General features: G+C 35.9%; 1 protein-coding gene and 1 long non-coding RNA gene across 2 annotated transcripts; one reads left to right on the forward strand and one right to left on the reverse strand.

Annotated features, from left to right (window-relative positions):
- Window positions 1–2,345: 2,345 nt before the first annotated feature.
- LOC142179875 (uncharacterized) lies at window positions 2,346–2,705 on the reverse strand. The gene has a single exon (XM_075250765.1). It carries the CDS (start codon window positions 2,703–2,705, stop codon window positions 2,346–2,348), a length of 360 nt encoding a protein of 119 aa, XP_075106866.1.
- Window positions 2,706–5,085: 2,380 nt separating this feature from the next.
- Window positions 5,086–11,428, forward strand: LOC142180282 (uncharacterized). The gene is made up of 2 exons (XR_012708624.1): window positions 5,086–5,472; window positions 11,156–11,428. It is a non-coding gene; the product is annotated as an uncharacterized LOC142180282 (long non-coding RNA).
- Window positions 11,429–11,856: the final 428 nt, after the last annotated feature.

The raw sequence follows: 11,856 nt of genomic DNA on the forward strand, positions 1-11,856 counted from the left end.
TATCAAAAATTCATAACTCAAGTTAGGGACCTCCGAATTCGATTTCGGGCATACACCTAGGTCCCATAATTCGATACGGACCTACCGGGACCATTAAAGTACGGATCCGGGCCCGTTTACCAAAAATATTGACCGAAGTCAACTAAAATCAACCTTTAAGGCAAAATTTTTTATTTTCATTAGTTTTCAACATAAAAGCTTTCCAAAAACTTGCCCGGACTGTGCACGCAAATCGAGAAGGATAAAAATGAGATTTTTAAGGCTTAAGAGCGCAGATTCGAGTTCTAAAACATAAGATGACCTTTTGGGTCATCACATCTATTATATCTTTGTGGGCAGATTAAGGGCTTGTTTGGTGTTAGGGATAAGGGATAATTAATCACGAGATTAAATTTGAGATGCGTCTATTCCACATTTGGTTGGGATAAAATTATGGTATAACTAATCCTAGGATTAGTTATCCCGGAATTATAGTATTTTTTTATCCCTATGGGAGGGTGAGATAACTAATCTCGAGATAATTAATCATGGAATAACTTGCTTCCCAACTAAATGACCCCTAAGTGTTTTAACATAATTGCTTTATCCTTTGCCCAATTACTATATATATAAACTAAGGGCTCGTTTGGTATGAGAAATAAAGGGTAATTAATCTCGAGATAGTTTGAGATGAGTTTATCTCACGTTTGGTTGGGATAAAATTACGGTGTAACTAATCCTGAGATTAGTTATCGCGAGATTGTAGTGTTATTTTTATCTTTATGGGAAGATGAGATAACAATCTCGGGATAACTAATCTCGATGTAATTAACCGTGAGATAACTTGTTCCTCAACCAAATCATCCCTAATAGTGGACTATTGTGGATGCAAGTATGTCAACTATACTTTTGTGGCTTAATAAATTTATAAAAATCGATGTTAAAACATATTTTCCTCCAAACACTAAGCAGTAGATATGCGATACACGACTTACGTTATTTTAATTTTTTTAAAGAAAAAATAAAATGTTCGTGAAAAAAATACACGATGATGGTTAGCCACTGCAAGAAAATGGTAAAATTGTGACGGAATATTTGAGACGAAGCATTCTATCACAAATTGTGACGGATTTGTGATGCATTTATGACAAATCAACCTTACATGGACAAAATTATCAAAAGATTTTTTTTCCTACAAAAATTCTAAGAGTAACAGATTTGTGACAGAACATTATAAAAGAACAATTATCTAATAAAAATAATTTTGTGACAGACTTATTTTCCGTGAATAATTTTTGACGGAACATTCAGTCACAATTTTAGAAACATTTGGACAAGTTACAAAATTTCCCCAATTGGATCTAAAAAATAATGGGAATCTTACATAAATATCCCATTTAAGTCTCAACTTAACAACCTCTAGTCATTAATTATAAACTTACCAAAACTAACCAAACACATAAAACAATTCAAAACCCAAAAAAAATTAGGTTTTATATATATATATATATATATATATATATATATATATATATATATATATAAACGAGGTAAAACAGTATAGTACTTTTCTCAAATTTTTCCTAATTACTCACCCAAGTCACGACCAAATTGTGACATTCCATCCCTCTTCCGGCGAAGCTGCTACTTTCGGGATCAAAATCAGGAAATTGGGACTTAGAGAAAGGAGCAATCTTCCCAGGTTGCCTCGTCCTTAGACAAATTTGCCCATTGAACTACAACTTGAACAACAGCCTTGTTCCCCATCTTTACCATGCGTCGTTCCAAAATTGCAAACGGCTCTGTTAAGATCTGCCATTCATCGGTGTAATACGGTGGCTCCTTCGACACTGCTATTTGATCACCCACCACTTTCTTCAGCTGAGACACATGAAAAATTGGGTGTATTTGTTGCGAAAGTCGAATATATATAGAGAGTGATTCACAACTACTATATCTAAAAGTAGCTAATAAATAGTAAATTAGACAATAATAAAAAGAACATCAGAAATTAACGAGATTTGATAAAATTTGATTTTTGCCTAGTTCTCGGACACAATCAACTTAAATTTATTTCACTTCAAAAATACAAGTGAAATACTACAAAAGAGAAAGATGATTTAAATGACTTAGGAGATAAGAAGGCAAGTGAGAAATGTTTACAAATAAATAAAATACTTGCTATTTATAGAAGGAAAATGACCTTAATAATATCATGTATGACATCACATTAAGTATGATCATGCAATGTATCTACTAATTTTTTCTTAAAAGAAGACTTCAATTGTTGACATTAGTTTATATTAATGTTGTCAAATTCAACAGTATTTTTGAACCTGGTCGAGCTCATAAGCCACTTGTCCTATTCAGCAAATTATCTCTAATGGACCATAGAATTTGGCTGCTAACTTCAAGTTTCTTCCAATCGCTACTGACATTTGTCGATAAGGTTGTAGCTTTAAGAAGACTTTGTCCCCTACTTCAAATGTTCTTTCGCTCCTCTTTCTGCCAGCACATTGCTTCATACGATTTTGAACAATTGTCAGGTTATCCTTCAAAATCTTGTTAATTAACTGTCTTTCCCTTAAGAGTTGATCAACTGACTCTAGCTTTGTTTGTGACACAAGCTCAAATGAAGGTAGAGGCGGATCATAGCCGTAAAGTGCCTTAAAGGGAGTCATTCCTATGGCAGACTGATAATTTGTGTTGTACCACAATTCTGCCATACGGATCCACCTGCTCCAATCTCGTGGTTTATGCTCGGTCATACACCTAAGGTATGTATCAACACATTGGTTCAACCTTTCGGACTGTTCATCGGTTTGAGGATGATAGGTACCTATGTTCCACCTGTAGTCCTTTGAATAGCTCCTTCCAAAACAAACTAGTAAAAATTGGATCCCTATCCGAAAGGATAGAACTGGGAACCCCATGTAATTTGCATATGTGATATAGGTAATCCTTCTATAAAATCCATTGTGAGGTGTTCCCGGGAAGGAATGGGCAATGGTTGCAACAACCCCGAGTAACGGACATGTTCTTCCTTGTTTCTTTGACAAATAACACAAGCCTGCACCATCTCTTTGACATCTTTCAGTAATATAGGCCAGTCAAAAATGGATCTTGCTCTTTTTTGAGTTACAGTGATTCATGAATGTCCCCCCATGGGGTTGAATGCATTTGTTCAATTACCTTCTTTCTTAATTCCCCATTTTTACCAATCCAAACTTGCCCATTGAATCTGATCACTCCATGTTGTAGTGTTGTATTTGGAATAGCCCCAGCATCCAAGCTTAACTGTTCAATAATATTTTGAGCTTCTGCATCCCCATCATAACTTCCAACAACTTCTTGGACCCATTTGGGCTGGACAACAGTAAGCGCATTGCATTCTTCCTAGCCCTCAATTCTTTTGGACAAAGCATCTGCAACGACATTATCAGCCCCTTTCTTGTAATGTATCTCATAACTTAGGCCCATAGGTTTGGAAATCTCCTAGTGTTGTAATGATGAAGTAACTCGTTGATCCTTTAAGAACTTTAGGCTGAAGTGGTTGTTGAGGTTTTTGTTTTTAAGATGAAATAGTCTTAAAATGAGGGTGAATGGGAAATGGAGGGAAAATAAAATTTTTGAGTAAAATTTTAAGTTTTCCCCTCTTGACAATGAGACATTGTCCCATATTGGAAGAGGAAGAGATTTTTGGTGGGTATATATATAATTGCTCTTCTTGTAGCTCTTAAAGAGTTAAGAAGAAAGCAAGCCTCGCGCCGTCGTCGTCGCTCGGCTTCGGCTCGGCTCGGCTTGATTAATTTTTTGGACCAAATTTATTTGTTAATAGTAAATATTAACGTAAGATTATCCGCATTTGTAACGGATATTTTCCAATCCGTGTATTGACCTCCAATCCGTGTGATTCGTTCTATCCTGGGAGGAAATAATCCATTACCTTGGGTACTAGGAGGGGATTAAATTCCTTAAGGAAACACTGTGAATTCAGTGGGCTCGAATTAATTACTGTTTCATTACAATAACTTATATTTTGCAGAATTATTATTTACAAATACAGCAATATTGACGGGAATAACAGTGGTCAGTTCTAATTATAAAATGATTGGCTTGCAAATAATGTCTCCATTTATCAACTGCAAGCACGTAATATTTGGCCTGCGCGATTTTTAAAGATTATTTTTAGTATTCGTAGCATTTTTAATATTTATTTGAGTTTACAGATATTTTTATCTTCAATTTTAGTTTTAAAATATAAAATTGACACAAAAAATAGTTTTATTTTTCTATTTAATTCAGGTATTAGGTATTTTTAGAAAGATATTATTTTTAACCTATTTTTATTTTAGTATAATCTTTGAAAATACCAAAAGTAGTTTCAACTTTAATTTTTAGCTTTATTTTAATATTAATAGTTCATTAAAATCAATTAAGAGTTATTTTATATTTTTATAAGTATTTTACATTACTTTAGAAGTAAATTGAATTTTTAGTTTTTCTTGGCTCAATTTTGTAGAATTTTGGAGCCCAGCAAGAACTGAGCCCAATATCCCCAACCCCATTCCAACCCCAATCCGCCGACCCGCCTACTTGACCCATCACTTGACACGCCCAACACTCTTTTAATCCTAGCCATTGATTTAATTTCACCCACGACCCAAATTAATTCCCCCCAACCATATAAAAACCCATTCTAATTAAACCCTAACCCTAATATTTCAAGACCAGTCGCACCCCTTACCTCACTCTCTGTCGCCGCCTCACCACTCAAAACTCGCCGGACTCACGCCCAAATCGGGCGATTCCACTCGCTCGTGTCATCCCATGGCCCCCTCTCACATCAACATCACCCAAACCATAACAAACTTCTAACATCCGAATATTCTTTCACTCCCTCACGCATTTTTTTAATCTCTTGGACGAATTTGGGTAAATGGGAGCTGTGAGATCTGTGGAGATTAAGATCCCTAGGCTTCCATTTGTCCCATTTTGGTTCGAAAAGGAAAAATTCGGATTCGAGGGGAATTTTCAGATTTTTGGAGAAGCTTCTAGGCTTGGGTATACAAGGATGTTCTTTGGACAGAATAGGAGGAGATATGCGGATTTTTGGGATTTTGTAGAGGAAGTTTCTGGACAGTATTTTAGGAATTTTTAAAGAAAAACTAGGGTTTCAAAAAAGGGGTTTCTCTTTTCATTTTCAATCTTCAGATTTTTAGTTTAGTTTAAATCTCATAAAAATATATTAAAAAAATGTTTCTTCTTTCCAATTTCAATTTCCGCTTTCAAAGATGGAGTTTGATTGAAGTTTGAGTTCGTGTTTGGATTTGAAATTTCGGTGCCGATTCAAGTTTCCGCCCGAAGTTCGTGGTTTTGATTTGGCTCGCGGTTTCTGCTCGATCGCATTGCTGTTCTCAGTCGAATATTTGGAGCAAAACACTGTATCCGTTGATTCCTCTACTCTTATTAAAAAGAATTTCGACTAAACAGGTTCATTGTTTTACTTTTCTCTTCTTTACTTAATCATGTCTGGAATAAACGACTCATGCCTGAGCTAGTCTAAAATGATGTCTGAAATTTTGTTTATCTTTTCTTGATTCGGGTTACATTTTGTGTCTGATTGTGTGTTTGTCGAATTTTTCTGCTGAAATCTATTAGAACCTGAAGGAACTTGAATTATTTGGATTTCTGTTTGGGTTTAATGAATGTGACAGATTTATATTGGAATGTTGGATTTAATCTGGATGAATTAATTAATCGAGTTTTCCCACTGGTTCTATATTATATCCATTAAGAGTAGTCTAGTAACCTCTTGGAAATTTTGTTCGAAATCAGTTTGTACCTATGGGTTTTCTTCCTTTTCATTTGGCTCAAACATTCGATGAATCTTAAGAAAGTTTCTTTAGTCACTTAGATTGTTAATCAGAAGAAATCACCTGTTCACTTCGAGATAGATGTGCTACTGTGTTCCTTCCATGATTTAATCATTCAAATATTTTGGAAGCATGTTCTAATATTGTTCAGTCATGTATGCTTTACTAGTTTCTCACTTCTAAATGTTAGAGTTTCGTAGCAGAGGTTTAGTGAATATTGAGATTAACTGATAAAAATAAAAATGGGGGATACAGGAGATATCATGGCTCTTATCGTACTGTTAGTCCATCTTTTCTCTATTTTTCTTTTCTTTTATTTATTTTGTTATGTTCGTTTGTGAATGTATTGATATCATGTGCTTTCGGCATAGCTATCTGTTAAATATGTTATTGACTTTGTTCAATTGCTCGAACTGGGTTGCGGGAATTGGGAAAAGGCCAAAGCCCATTAGTGATTAATTTATTAACATGCTTTAGGGGTTGGGCTTGGTCACATGCACGAAAATAAAATTTAAAAAGAACATGAGCATGAAATCAAATTTTCTTTTATTTAGTTTTCTTTATTTACTTTATAATCCGCTAGTAGCATGTTTAGGCCGACCACATTTGGGTAGGAAAACATTTAAGGCGTTTATGTTTAGTTTTTTGAGGTGAGAGGTTGCCTCTTTAGTTAATTAATTTATTCGGGGAATGCCCCGAAGAACTTGTAAATATTTTGGAGGCCGTGATGAACACCATGGAGGAAGTATAGTGTAGGTTAGCTTAGGATTTTAAGTTTCACTTTTATTTTTCTTTTATTATGTGGGGACAACCTCGAGCCTCTTCTGTGTTTATTTTCGCTTTTTATGTGTTTCTACATCAATCTGAGCATTTCTAAAAGCCAGCTAAATCATGTACGCAACCGTGATTTTCACGGGACTTGGGGAATGCCTAACACCTTCTCCCCGAGTCAAATGAACCCCCTTATCTGCAATCAGTTTAGAGTCAAATGCGTTTTGAAGGAAAATTCTTATTTTTTTAAATAAACGGTGACCTGTCACACCGAAATCAAATATCAGGTGGCGATTCTGAAAAATCCTTCGAAATACAATCTTTTGTCACTTTTCAAATTGAAACCCTTTTGAGATTTAAAATCACTTTTATCTATTTGTAATAGGGTTAGGACAAAAAAAGGGGTGTGACATCAACTGTTGTTAATAAAGCTATAAGCTCTTTCTCATAAGTTGACCTGCCCAGATGTTTAGGACTCAAGGCTTGACTCATGAAAGCAACGGCCCTATGATTCTGCATAAGAACTGCCCCTACTCCCACGCAACTAGCATCCACTTCCACTATAAATGGAATGGAAAAATTGGGCAAAGCAAAAACTGGGGCGTGTATCATTGCATTCTTCAATTCTTCGAACGTTGATGTAGCCTTGTCATTCCATGAAAAAGCCCCCATTTTAAGCAACTCAGTCAACGGTTTACTAATCAAGGCAAAATTTTTAATGAAGCGCCGGTAGTAACCAGTGAGTCCAAGGAATCCCCTCAAGCATTTAATGTTAACAGGACAGGGCCAATTCACCATCGCCTCGACTTTGGACAAATTAGTACTTACACCTGAGCCTGAAATAATGTGACCCAAGTATACAACTCGATTTTTTGCAGAGCTACACTTCAATTGTTTAGCAAACAACTGATTGTTTCGCAATACTTCAAACACCAACCCTAAATGCTCAACATGATTTTCGAGTGACACACTGTAAATTAGTATATCATCGAAAAACACCAAATCAAACTTCCAGAGGTAAGAAATGAAAATTTTATGCATTAACGCCTCAAAAGTTGCCGGAGTGTTAGTGTAACACTCCATAAATTTGAATTAGTTGTGGATGCATTAAATAAGTATTAATGTGACCTTTTAGACATGTGAAATCCTATCGGGATGAGTATGGGTGGAAATCGTTGTTTTGGAATCAAGACCGATAGTGAGGTGCATAAAATTCGATGGAATCAACTAAGTTTATGGGAGGTTCGTCTTATAGCCGTAGACAGTGTAAGGCCATGAAAATTTACGACCATAGACAATGCAAGGCCATAAAAACCCACGTCCATAGACAGTGCAAGGCACTATCCAGGGCATTAACCTCAGCGCCCCTGACAGTGAAAGGCACTGTAGTTTTGGCGCCTCTAATGGCGCCTTGCACAGCTATTTTGGTGCCTCAGATGATGCCCCGCACCGATGATGTTTATCCGAGCTACTTTTATTTCCTCCTCAATTTTTGGGACGCGTACACTTATTTAAATCGTACCTCATTCCCTACAACCCTAAACACGTAAGTTTGCTCAAGAAAGAGAAGCTCTCAAGAACCCAACTTCCTCGAGGTCCCTCCATCATCCAAGGTGAGTTCTAAAGATGATTCTAAGTTAATTTCAATTCTCCAATACCTTATTAACATGGGTAAATCCTTTAAATCATTAGATATTCGATCGAGACATTATTGTTGAGAAAAAAAACCTAGAACTCGAATTCAAGAGGATTGAATTCAAAAATGTAACGCTTCTACACCCTAATCATTTATAACTATGAATTGATTAGTTTTGGGGAGAATAGTAGATGGGTTTGATAAAGGGAATGAAATGAACTATGCTAGGGTTTTTGGTTGTTGACTTAAGATTATTATAATCATTTGCGTGATGAGAAATGTTGTTTGTTATATATAATTGGGATTGTAAAATCACCTAGAAGTAGTAGAATGGGAATTGACCGAAGAAAACACCATTTATGAGGGCTATGAGGCTTTACGCCCAAAGTATAATGACTCAGCCGGTCATTTTAACTTTTAGAACATTGTTCCCTAAAATAAAACTTTTCGTATATACTTTTAATGATTTATGACTTGCGGGGATGGTTGGTTCAGGACTTAGAAGTATTCGGGTTGAAATCGGAATACTTGATTCCTTAAGTTGGCCTTAAAGTGCTAAGTTTGACTTCGGTCAACATTTTTGAGAAAATAACCCCGAAATTAGAATTTGATAGTTCCAATAGCTCCGTATGGCGATTTTGGACTTAGGAGCGTATTCGGAATTTTATTTGAAAGTCCGTAGTTAAATTAGGCTTGAAATGACTAAAACAAGAATTTAAGTTTGGAAGTTTGACCGGGGAGTTGACTTTTTGATATCGGGGTCAGAATTCCGTTTTGAAAATTTTTATAGCTCTGTTATGTCATTTATGACTTGTGTGCAAAATTTGAGGTCAATCAGACTTGATTTGATAGGTTTCGACACCAAATGTAGAAGTTGGAAATCTTAAATTTCATTAAGCTTGAATTGGAGGATGATTCGTGATTTTAGCGTTGTTTGGTATGATTTGAGGGCTCAACTAAGTTCGTATGATATTTTGAAACTTGTTGGTATAATTGGTTGAGGTTCCTAGGGGCTCGGGTGAGTTTCGGGCGGTTAACGGATCACTTTTGGCCTTTGGGAGACTGTTGATAGCTGCTGATATTTTTCTTCTCATTTCCTTATACGCGATCGCGTAAGTTTTTTTGCGATCGCGTAGGCTTAATTTGGGCTGCTGGAAATTTATTCTATGCGATTGTGTGAGCGAGTCCGCGATCGCGTAGGTTGGGTTAGTCTGTGCATCGTGATCGCATGGTGTTGTTTGCGATCACGTAGGGGTAACTGGAGAGGAGCTGGGCTACGCGCTTAATGCTTCGCGATCGTGTGAGAAGGTTCACGATCGCGTAGGTTTGCGGAGTAAGTACTTCGCGATCGTGTGGGACTTTATGCGATCGCGTAGGGTTATTTTCTGGGAAGTAAAATTTGTGCTACGCGATCGCGTGAGGAAATTCACGATCGCGTAGAAGAAATCACTGGGCACAGAGTTTAAGTTCTCCCATTTTCCATTTTTAACGATTTAGAGCTCGGATTTGGACTTTTTTTTAGAGATTTTCAGAGAAAATAACGGGGTAAGTGTTCTTAACTCAATATTGGTTAAATTACCTGAATCCATCACTGTTTTTATTATTTAATTGGTGAATTGAGTTGGAAAAGTTTGAAAATCCTCTTGGATAGATTTGAGGATTTGAGGGCCGAATTGTTATCGGAATTTAGTGATTTTGGTATGGGTAGATTCGTGGTGGAGTAGGCGTTCATATTTCATAATTTTCGTCGGATTCCGAGACGTGGGTCCCACGGGCGATTTTTGAATTAATTTTGGATTTTCATTGAAAAATATAGTGTTTTCTTATAAAATTGATTCCTATAAATTTTAGTGATTGTATCGAATTATTTTGTCTAGATTCGAGTTAGACAGAGTTGGATAATCGTGAAAAAGGCCTTCTAGTGGATTAAATTGGAGCAAATTGAGGTAAGTCTCTTGTCTAATCTTGTGAGAGGGAAATTACCCCATAGGTAATCAAAGTAATAATTGTTGCTAATTGTGGGGGCTACGTACGTACGAGGTGACGAGAGTCCGTACGTAGCTACTATTAATGCTAAAGTCCGGGTAGTTTAGGACTCAAAAGCATGAATTACTTGTGTAAATTGTATTCTTTACTTAATTAAATTATTTGATATATATATATATATATTATATATATATATATATATATATATATCAAATAATTTAATTAAGTAAAGAATACAATTTACTTAAAAGATGAAAATCTCATATGCTTAATTTTTTGTTTAAATTAATTAATTATTAAAATAAATTGTTCATTCCTCCCGAATTTATCTTATTATAAATATACTCTCTTTCTGGAGGTACATAAGAAAATGCCCTCCTGAACGCCTCGGCAGGATAAAAGTATCTATGGATCGCGCCGCACGTCCCTCGGCAGTGTACACGACACTCTGGATCGGTTCGTACGACCTCGGTAGAAATCGTGCCTAATAATAATAATTACACGATACTTTTATAGTTTATTGCAGCTTGTGAAGCTAATTGATAAATTAAAAATCTTTGGAATTTAAAGAATTATTATCCCTGCTTGTTAAGGAATTATTGTTATTCCTATAAATGAGACTAATTGATAAATTGGAAATTTATTGGAATTGAAAATTTTAATTTATATATTGAGAATTGTTGCATTTGAAGGAATTTAATTATTTCTGCTGGTTAAATAAATTATTGTTAAATTCTGTGAATCATGCTGATTTAGATATTCTAGTTTTATTTTAATTATTATTATTGACCAATAGTGAGTGTCAAAGTCGGTCATCTCGTCTCTACCACTTCGAGATTAGGCTTGATACTTACTAGGTACACGTTGTTTTCGTACTCATACTACACTTGTTGCACTTTTTGTATAGGACCTGAGGCAAGTACTAGTGGAGGGCCTATCGTCTTACATCCAGGTTATCCAGAGGCGTAGTAGTGAGCTGCCTTGCTGGGCCGTTCTGTAGCTACCAGTGCCTCTCCTTGTATTTTCATTCTATCTATTTTTATTTCAGACAGTATTTAGGGTTTTGTATAATCTGCTAGATGCTCATACACTTGTGACACCAGGTCTTGGTACACACATCGGTAGAATTTGGAATTGTATTATTTTCTTGGATTTAAGTTAATCGATATCTTTTCTAATATTTTTAATATTGCTAGTAAAATAATAAAATTACTTAAAAAATTATTCTGAAAATAATTGATATATGTTTAATTTATTTGTTGGCTTGCCTAGCTGTAGTGTTGGGCGCTATCACGACCTATAGGTGAAATTAGGTCGTGATAACATGGTATCAGAGTGCTAAGTTCACGTAATCTCATAAGTTATGAACAGACCTAATCGAGTCTTGCGGATCGGTACGGAGACGCCTGTACTTATCTTCGAGAGGCTATGAGGTGTTAGGAAACTACCTTTCTTCATATTCCCTCGTGCAATTAATGTAGTACTAAATATCCTTCTTTTATTCTCTCACAGATGGTAAGAACGCGTTCTAATGAGGTTCCAGACCAGGGAAGAGCTACTCCCCCAGTTGCTAGAGGCCGAGGTAGGGCTCCAGCCCATGGTAGAGGG

This window comes from Nicotiana tabacum, chromosome 4, assembly GCF_000715075.1.
Source record: "Nicotiana tabacum cultivar K326 chromosome 4, ASM71507v2, whole genome shotgun sequence".
In the NCBI taxonomy this organism is placed as follows: domain Eukaryota; kingdom Viridiplantae; phylum Streptophyta; class Magnoliopsida; order Solanales; family Solanaceae; genus Nicotiana; species Nicotiana tabacum.